Source organism: Gopherus evgoodei, chromosome 1, assembly GCF_007399415.2.
Source record: "Gopherus evgoodei ecotype Sinaloan lineage chromosome 1, rGopEvg1_v1.p, whole genome shotgun sequence".
Lineage (NCBI taxonomy): Eukaryota > Metazoa > Chordata > Testudines > Testudinidae > Gopherus > Gopherus evgoodei.
This window is the reverse complement of record NC_044322.1, coordinates 288,477,582-288,491,609: the sequence shown is the minus strand read 5'-3', so window position 1 is coordinate 288,491,609 and position 14,028 is coordinate 288,477,582. Positions and strand designations below refer to the sequence as shown.

Sequence of the window (14,028 nt, the reverse complement as noted above, 5' to 3'; positions counted from 1 at the left end):
CAGCTGTGCTGACTGAAGAGCCAACTATCTGTCCTGTTCTTGGCATTCCCAACATGCCTCTTTCCATCCAATACAAAAGGGGTTGGGGAGCATAGAGCCAACTACACTTGATTTGTGCCACCTAAGGATTCTCCTGTGTGAAATGCAATGCTCTGTTGCCATTTAAGGCAGATTTCTAGCTGCTTTGTACTGATTCAGGCTTCACAGGCAGAACAGAGGTGAAGATTCAGTCCCATGTACATAAGAGGTCAGATAGGACAAGGTGTCCAGTTTCAAAAATACACTGTACATAGAAGCCTGGGGTATATTGTGAGGGGCAACACTGAAAGGTATGTTCCTTCAGTTTCCTTAGAAGTACAATATGCAGACAGCATTCCCTGTGTTTTGGGGGTTTTCTGTTTTTTTGGTTTTGGTCATACTTGGGAATTGATTTATTTATTATGAATGTATTTATTGAGAAGGACTGCAGAATACAGAATGAACTCCAATGGAAATGAGCGGGAGCATAGTAGCCCGTTATGAAACCTCTGTGTTTTTGAACATCTAAATCCTTTTCTATACGTTGCATTTAAAGTATTTTTATTAATTTTCTAATATAAACATTCCAGGAATTCTGCTGTTGGAAAGCCATGCTCTTAACTGTGAGTTGCACCCAGTGGTGTTGCAATGTTTTTTTTAATGGAGGTGCTGAAAGCTATTGGGCAAAATTGTAAACTAAACTACTTAAAATCAGGGGTGCTACTGCACCCCCAGCATTCCTAGTTTCCTCACCCCTGATTGTATTTGCTCATCAGTACTTAAGCAAGGTTTTAAAATATACTTTTTCTGGTGATATCAATTATTTTAAAAAATTCTTCAGTATTTTCTTAAAGTTAAGGTTTTTTAAAAAGCCACATATTTTCTATGTAATATTTACTTATCTCTGAATTAACTTGTTGACGTCAAAATATTCCTGTGGGAGGCTCTGACTTGTTTCGGAGTATCTGCTTCACTGTCAGCTGCTTCACATTTTAAGCAGCTACACCTCAGTAAGAAGAGAAAACAAAAAAAATATAGAATTTTGGGGTGTTTCTCAATTCTTCTGCCCTTTCATTGGTTCATTGATATAACAGATGCGAGGGTTTTTTTCTTAACAACTTAGAACGGCCATCAGACATTAACTTCTCTATAAAAATGTTATCTGCAGATCACTGTAGGGAGAACGTGCCTTGGTTTCTTGAATTCCCCAAACCTTTAGAAAGTGCCAACCATTTGACAGATCTGAATATTCTGATGATAATATAATCAGGATTGTTTTACAGCATTTCAATTAATAACTGTACTTTTAAAACAGTTAGCAAAATGGAACTTGAACAATACTTTAACTACTAGGATTGCAGTATGAAATTATAAACTATATTATGATTGCATAAGGGTAACTACATGGCACCCCATGCATAGCTGTTTTAAATCATTGTGTAGATTTAAAAGCATCCCTAGTGTATTACTCTCTTGAATAGTCTTGTTGTTTAAAAATAGGTGGAAGCTGGAAATGCATTTTCCAAGAATCTCTCAATCATTGTGTGTGGATGAACACATGTATGCATATCTAACTTCTTTATTTTTTTGGTGTTGATAGCTTGGCAGCTACACTAATCCAGTCATATTGGCGAGGCTACATAATTCGCAGAGATATTAATTTCTGTGCTAGACTACATATGGCAGCATCAGAGATCCAGTGTGCTTGGCGGAAGTACCTTGCTAGGAGAAACGCTGTCTGCTGCAAAAAAGAAAGCAGTGAACTCACAGATGCTATAGAACAGAAGCATAAAGCTGCTGCCCTTATTCAGGTTGGTTTGCTACAGTGTTCTCTTCATTTGTTACAATTATACTTAGTAAGGAATGATCTGATTAATTAGCTGTATTTATAAGTAATGTTCGTTCTGGTTTTTTCTTGAACCAAACAGATGATTCTAGCAGAAAACCCTTTTTCTGTTTAATAAAATCATACATAAGCTTGAGAAGTTTTGCCTTTTACAAAATATTAGCTTGATTTTAATTTTACTGTGGTGGCTCAGGTAAATAATGCCATGTACCCTGTATATTCTTCGTTTCAAAATCTTTCTAGTCCTTTTTAAATTAAAGGGACACTGCCAGAATTTTTGGCCTTAGTAAACCTGTCTTGAAAGTCATTCCATATTGTATTTGTTGGGTGAAAACATCAAAGGTACCTAAGTGATTTAGGATCTTGTCTCATTTTCAAAAATATCTTAGGCACTTTGAAGTCTAAATCTTATTTAAATGTCAATAGAATTTAATCTACTAAGTATCCTAAACTACTTTAGAAAATTTTACTGCTTTCCTCATGGATTTCATCACATTGTGGCATCTGTTCAATGGAACTTGTCTTCTGGGAATGTAGAATGGGTGTCAAGAAAGGACCAGCATTATGGGGAAATGCTGGTTTTTCCTTCTCTTTGAATTCTAGAAATGGGCTCTCCAAGCACAGGTCACTTACCCAGGAGGATGCCATTTCCTGCCACCTGTGCTCTGGAAGAGTTGAGGATATAACCCAATATACAAGTTTTTAACCCAGCCAGTCAGAAGTGCTATGGTATGCCTGATTTAACTTTAATTGTATGTTCCTAGTAGTTACAGGCCAACAGAGTAACCAGTAGGAAACCAGATCTTCAGTCTCAGCATTTCATTATGTTTATGATAAATCATTAGTTTGTGGCAGCACACTGCAAATGATAAGGCAAAGCAGATACAGGGCTATTATTTTCACATAATTTTTGCGAAAGAGGAGGAAATGGCAATATCCTCTAATTTATACAGTGTAGGACACTCTTAGTGAGCAAGGAAAATTGCTATCCAAGTTCTAACACTGTCTGCTATAAAACAGGAATTTCCCTTTAAAACCATGATCCATAAAACTACAATTATAAAATAATTTTCCCGTGTATAATGTGCCTTTTATCCTAAAGTATCCAGTATGTCTTTGCACATGTTGCTAATGTCTTGCATCATTTTCTGGTATTTAAGTGCTCATTCTTTTGCTGTGTGTTCTTTTTTACCTAGATGATGATGATAATAAAAAACCTCTTTCTTAAAAAAAGTAGAGTAGACGGTGACTGTGAAGATGTGGTTGACTGGTTTAGGTTAATTACATGAGTTGACAACAAGAATTGCCACTTGTAACCGCTAGAAATTGGTATAAGTGTGTTTTTATTTTTGTTCTCAGTAATTTGAAAGTGAACACTCAACTTCTTCTTATATCTTCTTCCCCCTCAGCTTAGAATAGGCCCTGTAGGAATTGTCAAATAATTAATTAGTTGACCTAGGTTTGTAGTTGAGGGAGTTTCAAGATTCCATTCTGCATACTTGAGGAAAACCTCTTGAGTATTTTGAGCTTTTGACATATGCTGGCATTTAATTTGTCTTGTAGTTTTAAATGTCACATAAAGTTCAAAAAACAGATCATTGAGCTATTAAACCAAGGTCTAAGATGTTTTATCTTCCTAATGGGATAACATAGAGAATCTGGATTTGGGTTTGATCTATGGCCTTGTATAACATGCTTTAAATTTTTGTTTAGGCATTTTGGAAGGGTTTCCTCTTGCGGAAGAAACTAGCCAGTGCTCTTGCAGCTATTAAAAGTGATGAAGTGGAGGATGACTATGAAGAAGTAAATGTGGATAATTTTACATTTGATGAAGTAAGCACAGTTGTTAACATAAAAGTTCACCTAAAACAGCAGCAAACCTACCTACATTAGAACTGTATGTTGGATGTCCTAGATAACCCGAGAGAGTTACATATGGTGTATATAATTCATTTAAATGTACTTTTATGGATTATTGGCTTCCTGATCACATTGATATTTCAGTGCTACTATTCTATTAATAACGCACCCACCGTGGAACCTCATCTATTTCTAGAGCCTGAAGGCAAATAAATGGATCTTGCAAGTGGCTGTTATTGTCCAAGAGTGTGCAGTACTGTAACCCTTTTAATAATATTTTATACCCTATTGGGTATAAGATACAATGTAGTTTCAAAAATATTACAAAACCATAATTTTTGGAGAAAATAAGGATTGGCCTTGACCTTCACAAGTGGTTTCCAGGAACTTCAGTGTCCCCAGTAGGTGTGATGTCACCAACATAGTGATCAGTAGGGTCATTTGACAGATTGAGAGCTATGACACTGATGGATGCAAACTTCTAAAAGAAAAACATATTTGAAATTAAAGGAAAATATATCTGCTAATTAGCATTGAGAGATAACAAAATGAATAAACAAACCACCGCCATCAACAACCGGAGGTGGAGAATGCTGAATTGTTTAGTAGCTATCTCACCTCTGTCTTTTGGAAAATGACTAGGAGGATCAGGGTTCTTAATACAAGAGTAGTTAATGAAGAAAGAGATAGTGAAATTGGGAAGGAACAGGCCAAAGTAGCTGTGATTCAGAACATCCAGCTGCAGTACTACTGGAACTATTAGAATCATTGTCAATAATAGTGGCAGTTCAGGGAGGATAAGTGAAGTTTTAGAGGGCTGAACTTGAGCAAAAATATTCATTTTTAAGAGATGACAAAGATCACCAAAGGAATTACAGAGCAATAAAGTAAAATTCAAAACTGATAAATTGATATATAAAATATTTAGGCAGTGTTCTACTGCATCAAGGGAATCAAACAACTGCCAACAGCCATATCTTTTCAGTAAGCATGGGAAAGGAGCCTTACACAGCATCATCTTCACTTTCCTGCAAAACAACAGAAGCTCCTCTTTGCAAATACTTGCACAATTGAGGCTCTGTTTTTGGAAACAGTTGGCAGAGTAGACTCCAGCAAGGATTTTATTGTTGCTCAGAGCCAGTCACAGGGACATTTCAGGGGAGAATTAATCCAGTGTGAATTAAATACTACACAGTACAACCCACCACTTCTGGAAACTGGATGGTCTCTCCGAAACTGAGTATCTGTAGGAGCAATTCTGGATGAAGAAAGTTACTCACCTGTAATTGGAGCTCTCTGAGTTCTCTGCACATCCTCATTCACTCACTCCCCTTTCCTTGTCATGATTTCAAATACAAGAAAGGAACTCATTGTGGCTGGCGCCATGGAACCTTATATGGCTTGTCATGGACATTTGGATACGAGTGAGCACGGATGCTTGCAATAGTCCTGTGTTAAAATCCCACCATAACTTCAAAAAGGAGGTTGAGATGACCTACTTCTAATGTAGTTAACCCCTACTTGGCCAGAGATCACATGTTCCTAGGGCTCATAAAATATTTCTGAACATCAAGTATTTTTGCCTTTGCAGTGTACCAAAACAGGACTATACCAGTATCTGGTGACCTGAGGATCAGCCACCTTTTGAGGACCCCAGTTAGAGTTGCACTGGATTAAACAAAACAGGAATGATGTTTATTATATACACATACAATGTGTTACTTATGACTTCGAAAAATTTTTAACAATCAAAATTAGTTTTCCTCCAGTCTTTGAGTAGCTGTAAACTTTTCAGGGGTACATTTTCAAAAGGGCAGCCACCCTTTTGAGAGTACAAATCAGACAGAGGCACAAGTACCAAGAAATAATTTTGCTGGCATAAAATGGGGGTTTAAACCAGGAGAGTAGGCTTAAATGTTACTTTTTAAAGTTTAGGATTTTAAAATGTTTCCAGCAGAAAGAGCAAATCTGTTGTTTGCTTCCATCTTTCTCTCAAATAATACTCAATACTGGAAAGTTGCAGAACTTCTTCTTTTCTAACACAGGGAGGAAAATATCTGTTCGCATGTATCAAAGAAGGGAAAGGCACATATGCTGTATTGCATTTTATACGCAGTGTACCAGATTCTTATTTAGTATAAATCAGTGTATTAAAGTCAGTGGAGCTATGGCCTTTTATGCCACCTGGAGATCTGGCCTGGAATCTCTATTTATCCCAAGTATTATAACATTTTTCTAAAATAAATAACAGTGGTGTTCATAGCCTGTATTCCATATCCGAGTGCTATCATGTCATTATCATGTCATTCTTAAAAGTTGTTCGTCTAGGTGCAAATATGAAGTCAAGCACCTGGTCTGAATGGCTAGGCCAGGCACAGAACAGATGTATAAAAGGGAGGAATCTTTCTACACCTCCCAGGGTCATAGAGCGATTACTCCGGGCTAGGAAGCAAAGCAGTTTCTATGGCATGTTACAAAGTGAAAAGGCAGATGAGGATTCATGCAGTGATAGATCTTTCCACTTTGCCTGTTTCTCAGTACAATTGCATCAGGAGTCCTTGCACAGCTGCAGTGAGCGTGAGGTGCCAATTCCCTGCATTCAGCTCATCCTTCTGCAATGGACCTACACTAGCTCTGTTGCCAGAGAAGTCACTGAACTCATGGAGGCGGGGACTGGACCTGAGTCTAACCCTAAATTCACATATTTTTGTGTCCAATTAGAATTAATATTTCAGTGATGGTATATTTTGCCTTTAAAGGGTCATCTAGAATGTATAAATATCCAGAGATCTGTTACATCAGTTATTTAACATGGTCACATAATATTTGGTACATTGACTGCTGGGGAAGAAGACTTCTGTAACATCTGTTTTCAAATGCCAGGAGTATTTTCTCCCTGCCTGGCTGTTCCAGTGATTGCATTCTGGCTTACTAATATGGGTGTCTCTCTATTTCTTCTGCAAGTTCCTGTCCATATTAACTACTCTTCTAGGTGTTCCTGTATATCAAGGACAAGAAATTCTGTGTCTGGAATGATTGAGGGTTTTATACATCTTTGCTGTCATGCTTTTAGCCTCTGTACAACTGAAATGCCAAGAGATACTACATTAAACGTCTCCATCCAGTTGTCTGCCATTAATTACCCAGAGCTCCCATTTAACCCTCATATAGATTTATCATAATCTGCTCCCTTATATAAATTTATCATGACATGTATGATATCGTTATATACAAGATGAGGTAATGTGAGGCCTAGTTAATCTTTTCCAGCCCATAGCCTAGGGGCTTTCTATATAGTTGCTTCTAAAGAGTCAAGAACTTTGGGTTACACTCTTACTAAAGTACTTGGAGATCTGTGTGCCAAGAATGTGCTAATTGTATCAACATCCACTTCCATACTCTGTGAGAAGAGGTCATCAATACAGCCAGTACTGTAATTGGCTTTAATATCAATACTTTTAGAGGGACAAAGGAGGAAAGTGAAGTGTAATTTACTTTCTTTCTCTCTCCATGCAAAGAGCCGTATGTATCTCATTGTTTGTAGCTTGGCTCATGAAATCCTTTTAGTTTAGAATACAGGATATCTTCTAACCCACAAGCTAAATGTGAGGAGAAATTTTATTCATCATTAATTCTTTTGTTTTTAAAAGATCAATATTTAATGTAGCAATAATAGAAAAGAAAGGCCAAATTATTCAAAATAAACTCTAGAAAATAACAAATACTTGCTTCCAGTTGAAGCTCTTGTCTTTGAGAGCTGTCCTCCAGAATTAATAGATATAGTCAGCATCAGCTTAAACTTCAGAAGTATTAACTTCTTCCGATCTTAAGAAAAGTGACGAAAGAAATATTTGAGAACATTACTAAAGGAAACAATCCTCTCCTGAAAAACATTTACTATTATCTTCTTACTAAATAGAACAATGTTACACAGCTCTTAAATTGTGGATTTGTCATGCAAACTTTCTTTCCTAAGCCTACTTAGGATCTATCCTTCATGTTTCAAACTACTTGGAAGTAAGGAGGCAAAGATGCTTGTCAGTCGCAGCTGCTATAAGTTGCTCAACCACCTACTTTCTCCTCACTGTTTTTCCTCTTTCTCCTGGTAGCCTGAAGTGTATGCCTTATTTCTTTAAGCCTTTCCCCTCCTCTTATCAGTTTCTGAGCTCCTAAGGAAGAGGAAGCTAGGGAAGGAAGGAACAAAAAACAAATGATGTTAGGAACAAAACTGGCGGAATATGTGCATCTTGAAACCATGTGCATTCTTTGAATGTAAAGAGTCTGTAAATTTTGTCTGGTTCTAATAATTTATTCCTGTTATTCTTAAAAGGGGGAAAATATATCACAAATCTCTTTATGGAGGCTACTCAAATACTGTATTATCTTTGCTTATAAACAGGCAGATTTCCCTGACCCTGTATCAATCAAGTCCGTCAATTTTAGGCATGATTACACCTTGGTATGAGGGGCCAAAAATGCTGTTGATATGGCTTTCTGTGGATTCTTACATTAATTGTTTATTTTGTACCCTACCCACCCCCCAAATCAATTTTGACTCACAAACAGTGACAATTACTGATCTGCAGGGGTGACTGTCCGACAGACACACATTTTGGAGGGCCCAGCACTTGGAGGTTCTCAAAACCTCTCTAAACAGTGGCAGATTGAGTACAGATCTCAGAAGAATAGTGGATCCAAGTCCTAGACTGACAAGACACTCGGGGAACAACTGTTTTTAGAGCTGTATAGGACTCGTTCTAAAGAAGAGTTGGAGCCAGGAGGCACAGAATGTGGGGACTCAGGTCAAGGCAGGTGGCTAGCCACCTTTTGTGCTTCTTGGCCCAAATTTTCTCAAGCAGTGGGTCTTATGAAGATATATCTTCTTAATAATTAAGCAAATTATGTTCACCGTAAGCACCTTATGTTGTGATTTAAAAAAAAACCAGGAGCCTAAAACTATGTTCTGAAGTCCATATTTAGACACTTTAAAAGTACTCTGTCTTTCAAAAGTGCAGAGCTTGCAGCAGCTCCCCAGTTTTGAAAATCTCTGCCTTGGGCAATACCTCAACATTTATCCCGTTCCACTATTAACTTTTCTCTCCGTCTTCTCTTCTCCTATTAAAGCTGCAGCCCCCAGCAATTGTAGCATATTCTCTAGTGGTGATATCCCATATTGGAAATCTGGAGGTCAGTATACTCTGAGTTAACTTTAATAGAGAAAGCTCCAAGTGCAATATTATTTAGATGCAGAAGCTTGTGATCTTGTCATAGTGTAGCAAAGCTGTTGTAGTTTGAGTTCCATAGCTTTATTTACAAAGTTAGGAAGCATGGGAGATTTGGTTGTATGGGCACATCATCTGGAACATGTAGGGACAGTGATCTGGTTGGGATCTTGTAGAGTGTGGTGGAATCAAAGGTAGAAAGAAAGCAGGATCTGGGAGCCTTTGGAAGGAAGATTATGTAGGGATCTTGGAGTCTTCAAGGAGGGCTGAAGGTGCCAAGAGTCTGGGGATTCTTAAGGTTGCTGAGAGGGTGGAATTGGGAACTTCAAATGGATTGGGTAAGCATCTAAGCAATTCTGGTGCTTATGTGAACCAAGTCTAACCTCTGAAGCTTATGAGGTTCACTCATCTGTAATTTGTAGTCTTTTATTCAAAACAAAATGTAGGAATTGGCTTCTGACCCATAACTTCCTTTGAGCACTATCAAGCTTAGGGCACAAAGCACATTTTGCAGAAAGGTTATGTGTATGTCATGAATGACTTCTGTAACATCATAAGACTTGACTCTTTGGAATTAAGTATGGACTGTTTTCATTTGCAAAAATTCCAACTTTCTGTGAGATTGTTTTATTTTATTCATTTACTTGCATCCTCCTTCATATACTGAATAGTCAGCTAATTCTACACAGTCCTAATCATATTTATTTTTTAAAAAACCACAGGCAATAGGAATAAGAGTGAAATCTATTGTTAGAATGATTGTCTAAGGTTACTCTAAGCATTTTGGCAAATGATGCTTGGTGCAAGCATTCACAAATATGGTCCTGCCTTAAGTTGCTCTCAGCAAAATGTTGCCATTTTCCATTGTATCCACTTACAAGAGAAAGATACAGAGGATTATGCCACTGTAGCTGTACTTCTCTTGTAAATTAACTGTCTCTTAAGGGAATGGTCTGTAATAATTACTCTATTTTCTTATGTCTTTAAAATCTCTTGAGCTCCCATGAGAACAATTCACTGTTGTGATATTTCTTTGGAATCCATACAACACCTCTCTCTACTTTTCTTGGCTGGATCTGTTGTTTGCTTTTAGCAATTAGAATAGTGTTTTAAAATAATCTTAGTTAGTAGTAGTTCAGAGTTCTTTCTGAATCCAGGTAAAGCAGGTTTCTAAAGGTTCCTATTTTTGTAGATAGAGCTATGTAATAGTCTTTTTCTGTAATCCTTATTTTTGTATTTAGAATGCACATAAAGTTTTGCACAATTTTTATTGAATTTACATATCCTGATAATCCGTATTTTCCTCTCTTTGTTTTCAGAGTGGTTTGCTGTGTGGTTCTACTTTGTAAAATGACTGAGGGTATGTCTACATTACCCGCCGGATCGGCAGGCAGGGATCAATTTATCGCGCCTAGTCTAGATGCAATAAATCGACCCCCGAGTGCTCTTCCATCGACTCCTGTACTCCAGCGCCGCGAGAGGTGCAGGCAGAGTCAACGGGGGAGTGGCAGCAGTCGGTCTAAGTACATCGACTTCAGCTACATTATTCACATGGCTGAAGTTATGTAACTTAGATTGATTCCTTTCCCTCCCTTCTCCCCGCTGCCCAGTGTAGACCAGGGCTGAGACAAACACAGCACTCCAAAATGCCATTTTAATAGTGATTTACCTATGAAATGTGCTATGTTTACAAATGGACATTTTTCTAACTGCCAGCATTGCAAAATTCAGCCTAGGATCCAAAAGCTGATTTTTTTCCCTGCCATCTTCACTAGTCTGCACTACAGAGATCTCCTTTGCAGATTCACCAGAAGCAGCTGAACTGTTGGTATCAAGCTATGCTGCTTCCTCTTACTGCTCAGGCATTCTACATTCAATGGCAGAGATAATCATCATACTGCAACTCTCCCACTACAAACAAAAATATATACCCATTTTGCTATCAAGTAAACAGTATTAACCTCTCTCCATTCTGATTCTGTCTAAGGGACATTTTTTTAAAAGCAACTTTGGAACTTATAGGAAACTTTCTTTAAGCACACATGATCGTTTTCCCTTTCTTAACTCCTCCACCTCAAATAACCGCAGAGCTAAGGAAGAAGGATTGGTCAAAGGTTAAAATGCTCTTCTGGGGGGCTAACCTGCTTACATCTACCAAATAGAATAGATGAAGTATCAGGAAAAGTAAAACCAACAGAAAAAGTCTACATTATTCTTATTGGCTGCAATTCTAAGATTCTATCCATGTATGTGATTCATCAACTGAACTGTTTGAGGAAAGATGGAACTTGTGGGACAAATTGATTAAAAACATATCAGGAAGATAGCTTTTATAAAAACAATAGGGCCTGATCCACCTAGTTACACTGTTTTGTATGCTTGTGTAACTCAACTGACCACAAAGGTATTTGCACTGAGGTGTAAAATCAATGTAATGCTGAGAAGTATCAGGCCCAATATGTACACTTTCTGTAACACATAATTCATACTCCCTCAACTTCAAACTTTTATCTGATCTTTTTGTTTAAGATTAGTACTTATGTACTGCCAGTAACTTCTTACCTTTATTTTAAAAAGCAACTAAAAATCTTCCCCCTTTTAATGGAAATTGTAGCAAATCCACCTGATCACACACCTTCAGTAGATGTAAATTGGTGTAGCTCCATTGGATTCAGTTGAATTTGTACTAGCCAAGAGTGTGGCCCTGAATGTCTAAATAAGTTTGGCTTCCTGATTCCAAGTTAAGCTATACAAGAGAACTCCTGTTGCTTTCTTGCTCTGGAAAACTAGCCTGTAGAGTAATCTGATTGATCAAAATTCTGGGGTTGAAAGAGAACTTTAAATGCACTAAAGAAATTCAGATCTCTAATTTCAAAGGCAGTTTTCATTCAGTCAATCGGCAATATATAAACAACCAGGAAAGAATAGTTTAGGGTTCTTGTACCAGGAAACTTTTGAATTAGAATTGCATGTTTTCTTGCAACTTTTGCAAGTACTTAAGTTTACAGAGAAGAACTTTGTATCAGAGATACTAAGATTCTTGCAGAAAAGAAAAGCTAGATTAAGTGGTGAAAAGGTTTGTTCTGGGGGATTGAATGGGATACACCACAGAGAGAGATGTTAGCCAGAAATCAGGATAGAAATTTGCAGCTTTCAGCCAAGTGAAAGGCAATACAGTATTTTTTTCTCTGGTATGCTCTTTTCTACTTTCATCATCCACAAAGTTGGCCACCATTATGTGATTCCTTATTCCTGACCCAAAGAAGAGAGAAAGCAACAATATAGCCCACTAAATAGCCAACATGGGGTGAAGAAGTTTTAGTCTCTAGCATGTCACATGGAAACAAAGTTCATCATCCTCAGCATCTTGGAGAGTGACAGTTCTGAGAATGTATTCTACTTGCATTGTGGATTAAAGTGTTTTTATTTCAACACTGAGCTAGACTGTTACTCATTTCTGTTAAAGACCAAAAGTGAGCTTGGTGCTGTACAAGAACAAAGTGAAGACATCCCCTACCATGAAGAATTTAGTTTAAATACAAAACTGAAAATACTTCAGACATGGGGAAAGATAAGCATAATGATTCATTTTGAGTCATTTTTCTATTTGTTCACTCTTTGTGGTCCACGTGGAAAAATCAATGTTAAAAAAAATGGATGCAGAGAGGATGGTGGTGTGGTAAAATCAGGATGAAGAGGACATTCCTTACCTACAGATGATGTGAAAAAGGCATGGTGACAGGATTGGGAACTGGAGATGAATGACCTCATTGGCAGAGCAGAAGGCAGGGAAACTGATAAGACAAAATCAGAGGTATAAACCAGAGCTGAGTATAGAACAGCCTTGAGTTAAAACAAGCAGTGGCTTTAGCTGATAGTCCTGGGAAACTGTAAAGAGAGGCTGTTTTTTAAACCAAGATTTTACTTAGTGCCCTCTTTCCTTTCATTCTTCTCATGCTGCCATCACTCCCACAGACCAATAGGGCACCTGAATTCAAAATAACTGTCCGAATAACTCTTTTGATTCCTTTGTTTATATTTGGAGAATTCCAGCCAGTCACTCCCAAATTTTGGTTTTGAAGCACAGCATAAACACAAATATGACAGTTATTCTGGACAAACCCATGCTGTACTGTAGTCAGAGAAGGGGTTAATTGAGGGGGAAGAGGGTGACTGAAGAGATCAAAAGGATTTTCTAATTTTAAAATAACATTCAGCATTTTGAACAGCTCTCTTGTAGGTTCTTTTTCTTCCCATATAATATGTAGCTATTTAAGTGACTACTTCAGTATAATAATGAATTGACTCTACTTCCTAGAAATTCAGTAATAAATATATTCTGAGATTAATAATAATATAGCTTAGGATATAGTTAGTGCTTGTAAACAAGAAGAATTGTCAAGCTCTTATAATAACTAAATCATGGGCTAAATCCATTTAGAAGCCATAAAGCTATTGTGTGTTTGTAGGCAGGAGTTTAAGTTACTACATTAAGTTGAAGAATCTTTCTGTAGTTGATTGTTTGAAATGCTGATTTATTTAAATATTTTGAGACTCTTGCCTCTCTCTTCTCCTTCCTGTCAACCCAATCTCTCCCTGTCTTGTTTTTTGGTTGTGTGTTTTTATTAACTCTCCTGCTCCACTTTGCTCCTGGAAAAGACTGTGATCCAGTCCTGTCCAAAACTATTCATGTGCATAACTTTACTCACATGAGACCTATCCATTGATTTCAGTGGGGCTGCTCACAAAAGTAAAGTTACTGTAATGTATGTTTGCATGATTGGGGTACAACCTCCACCTCCCTGTAGGCCTGATCCAGTGTACATTCAATGGACATTGGATTGGATCCACCGGAAGTAATTTACTTTTTTGTAATGCTGTTGTATTTTTTATAAAAGATTAATTAAAACACCCATCTTCTCCACCCACTGCCTTTTCCTTCTTAAGAAGTCACTGACGACCTCATCATTGCTATTATTATTATTTTATTTTATTAAGTTTATTTAAATTGTACTCAGCAGAATTCCACTCTTTTATGTTCTGAATGTCATCTGCAAAGTGCTGAGCTCCCAAGGCTCCCAT

General features: G+C 37.4%; 1 protein-coding gene across 5 annotated transcripts in view; it reads left to right on the top strand.

Annotated features, from left to right (window-relative positions):
* The window catches only part of LRRIQ1 (leucine rich repeats and IQ motif containing 1), a 175,157-nt gene that overhangs the window by 81,613 nt on the left and 79,516 nt on the right, over positions 1 to 14,028 (top strand). For all 5 annotated transcript variants that reach the window (XM_030548608.1, XM_030548612.1, XM_030548609.1 and 2 more), the window contains 2 exons: positions 1,619 to 1,829; positions 3,578 to 3,697. In XM_030548608.1, coding sequence (XP_030404468.1) covers positions 1,619 to 1,829; positions 3,578 to 3,697 — 331 coding nt within the window. The remainder of the gene's footprint in view (positions 1 to 1,618; positions 1,830 to 3,577; positions 3,698 to 14,028) is intronic.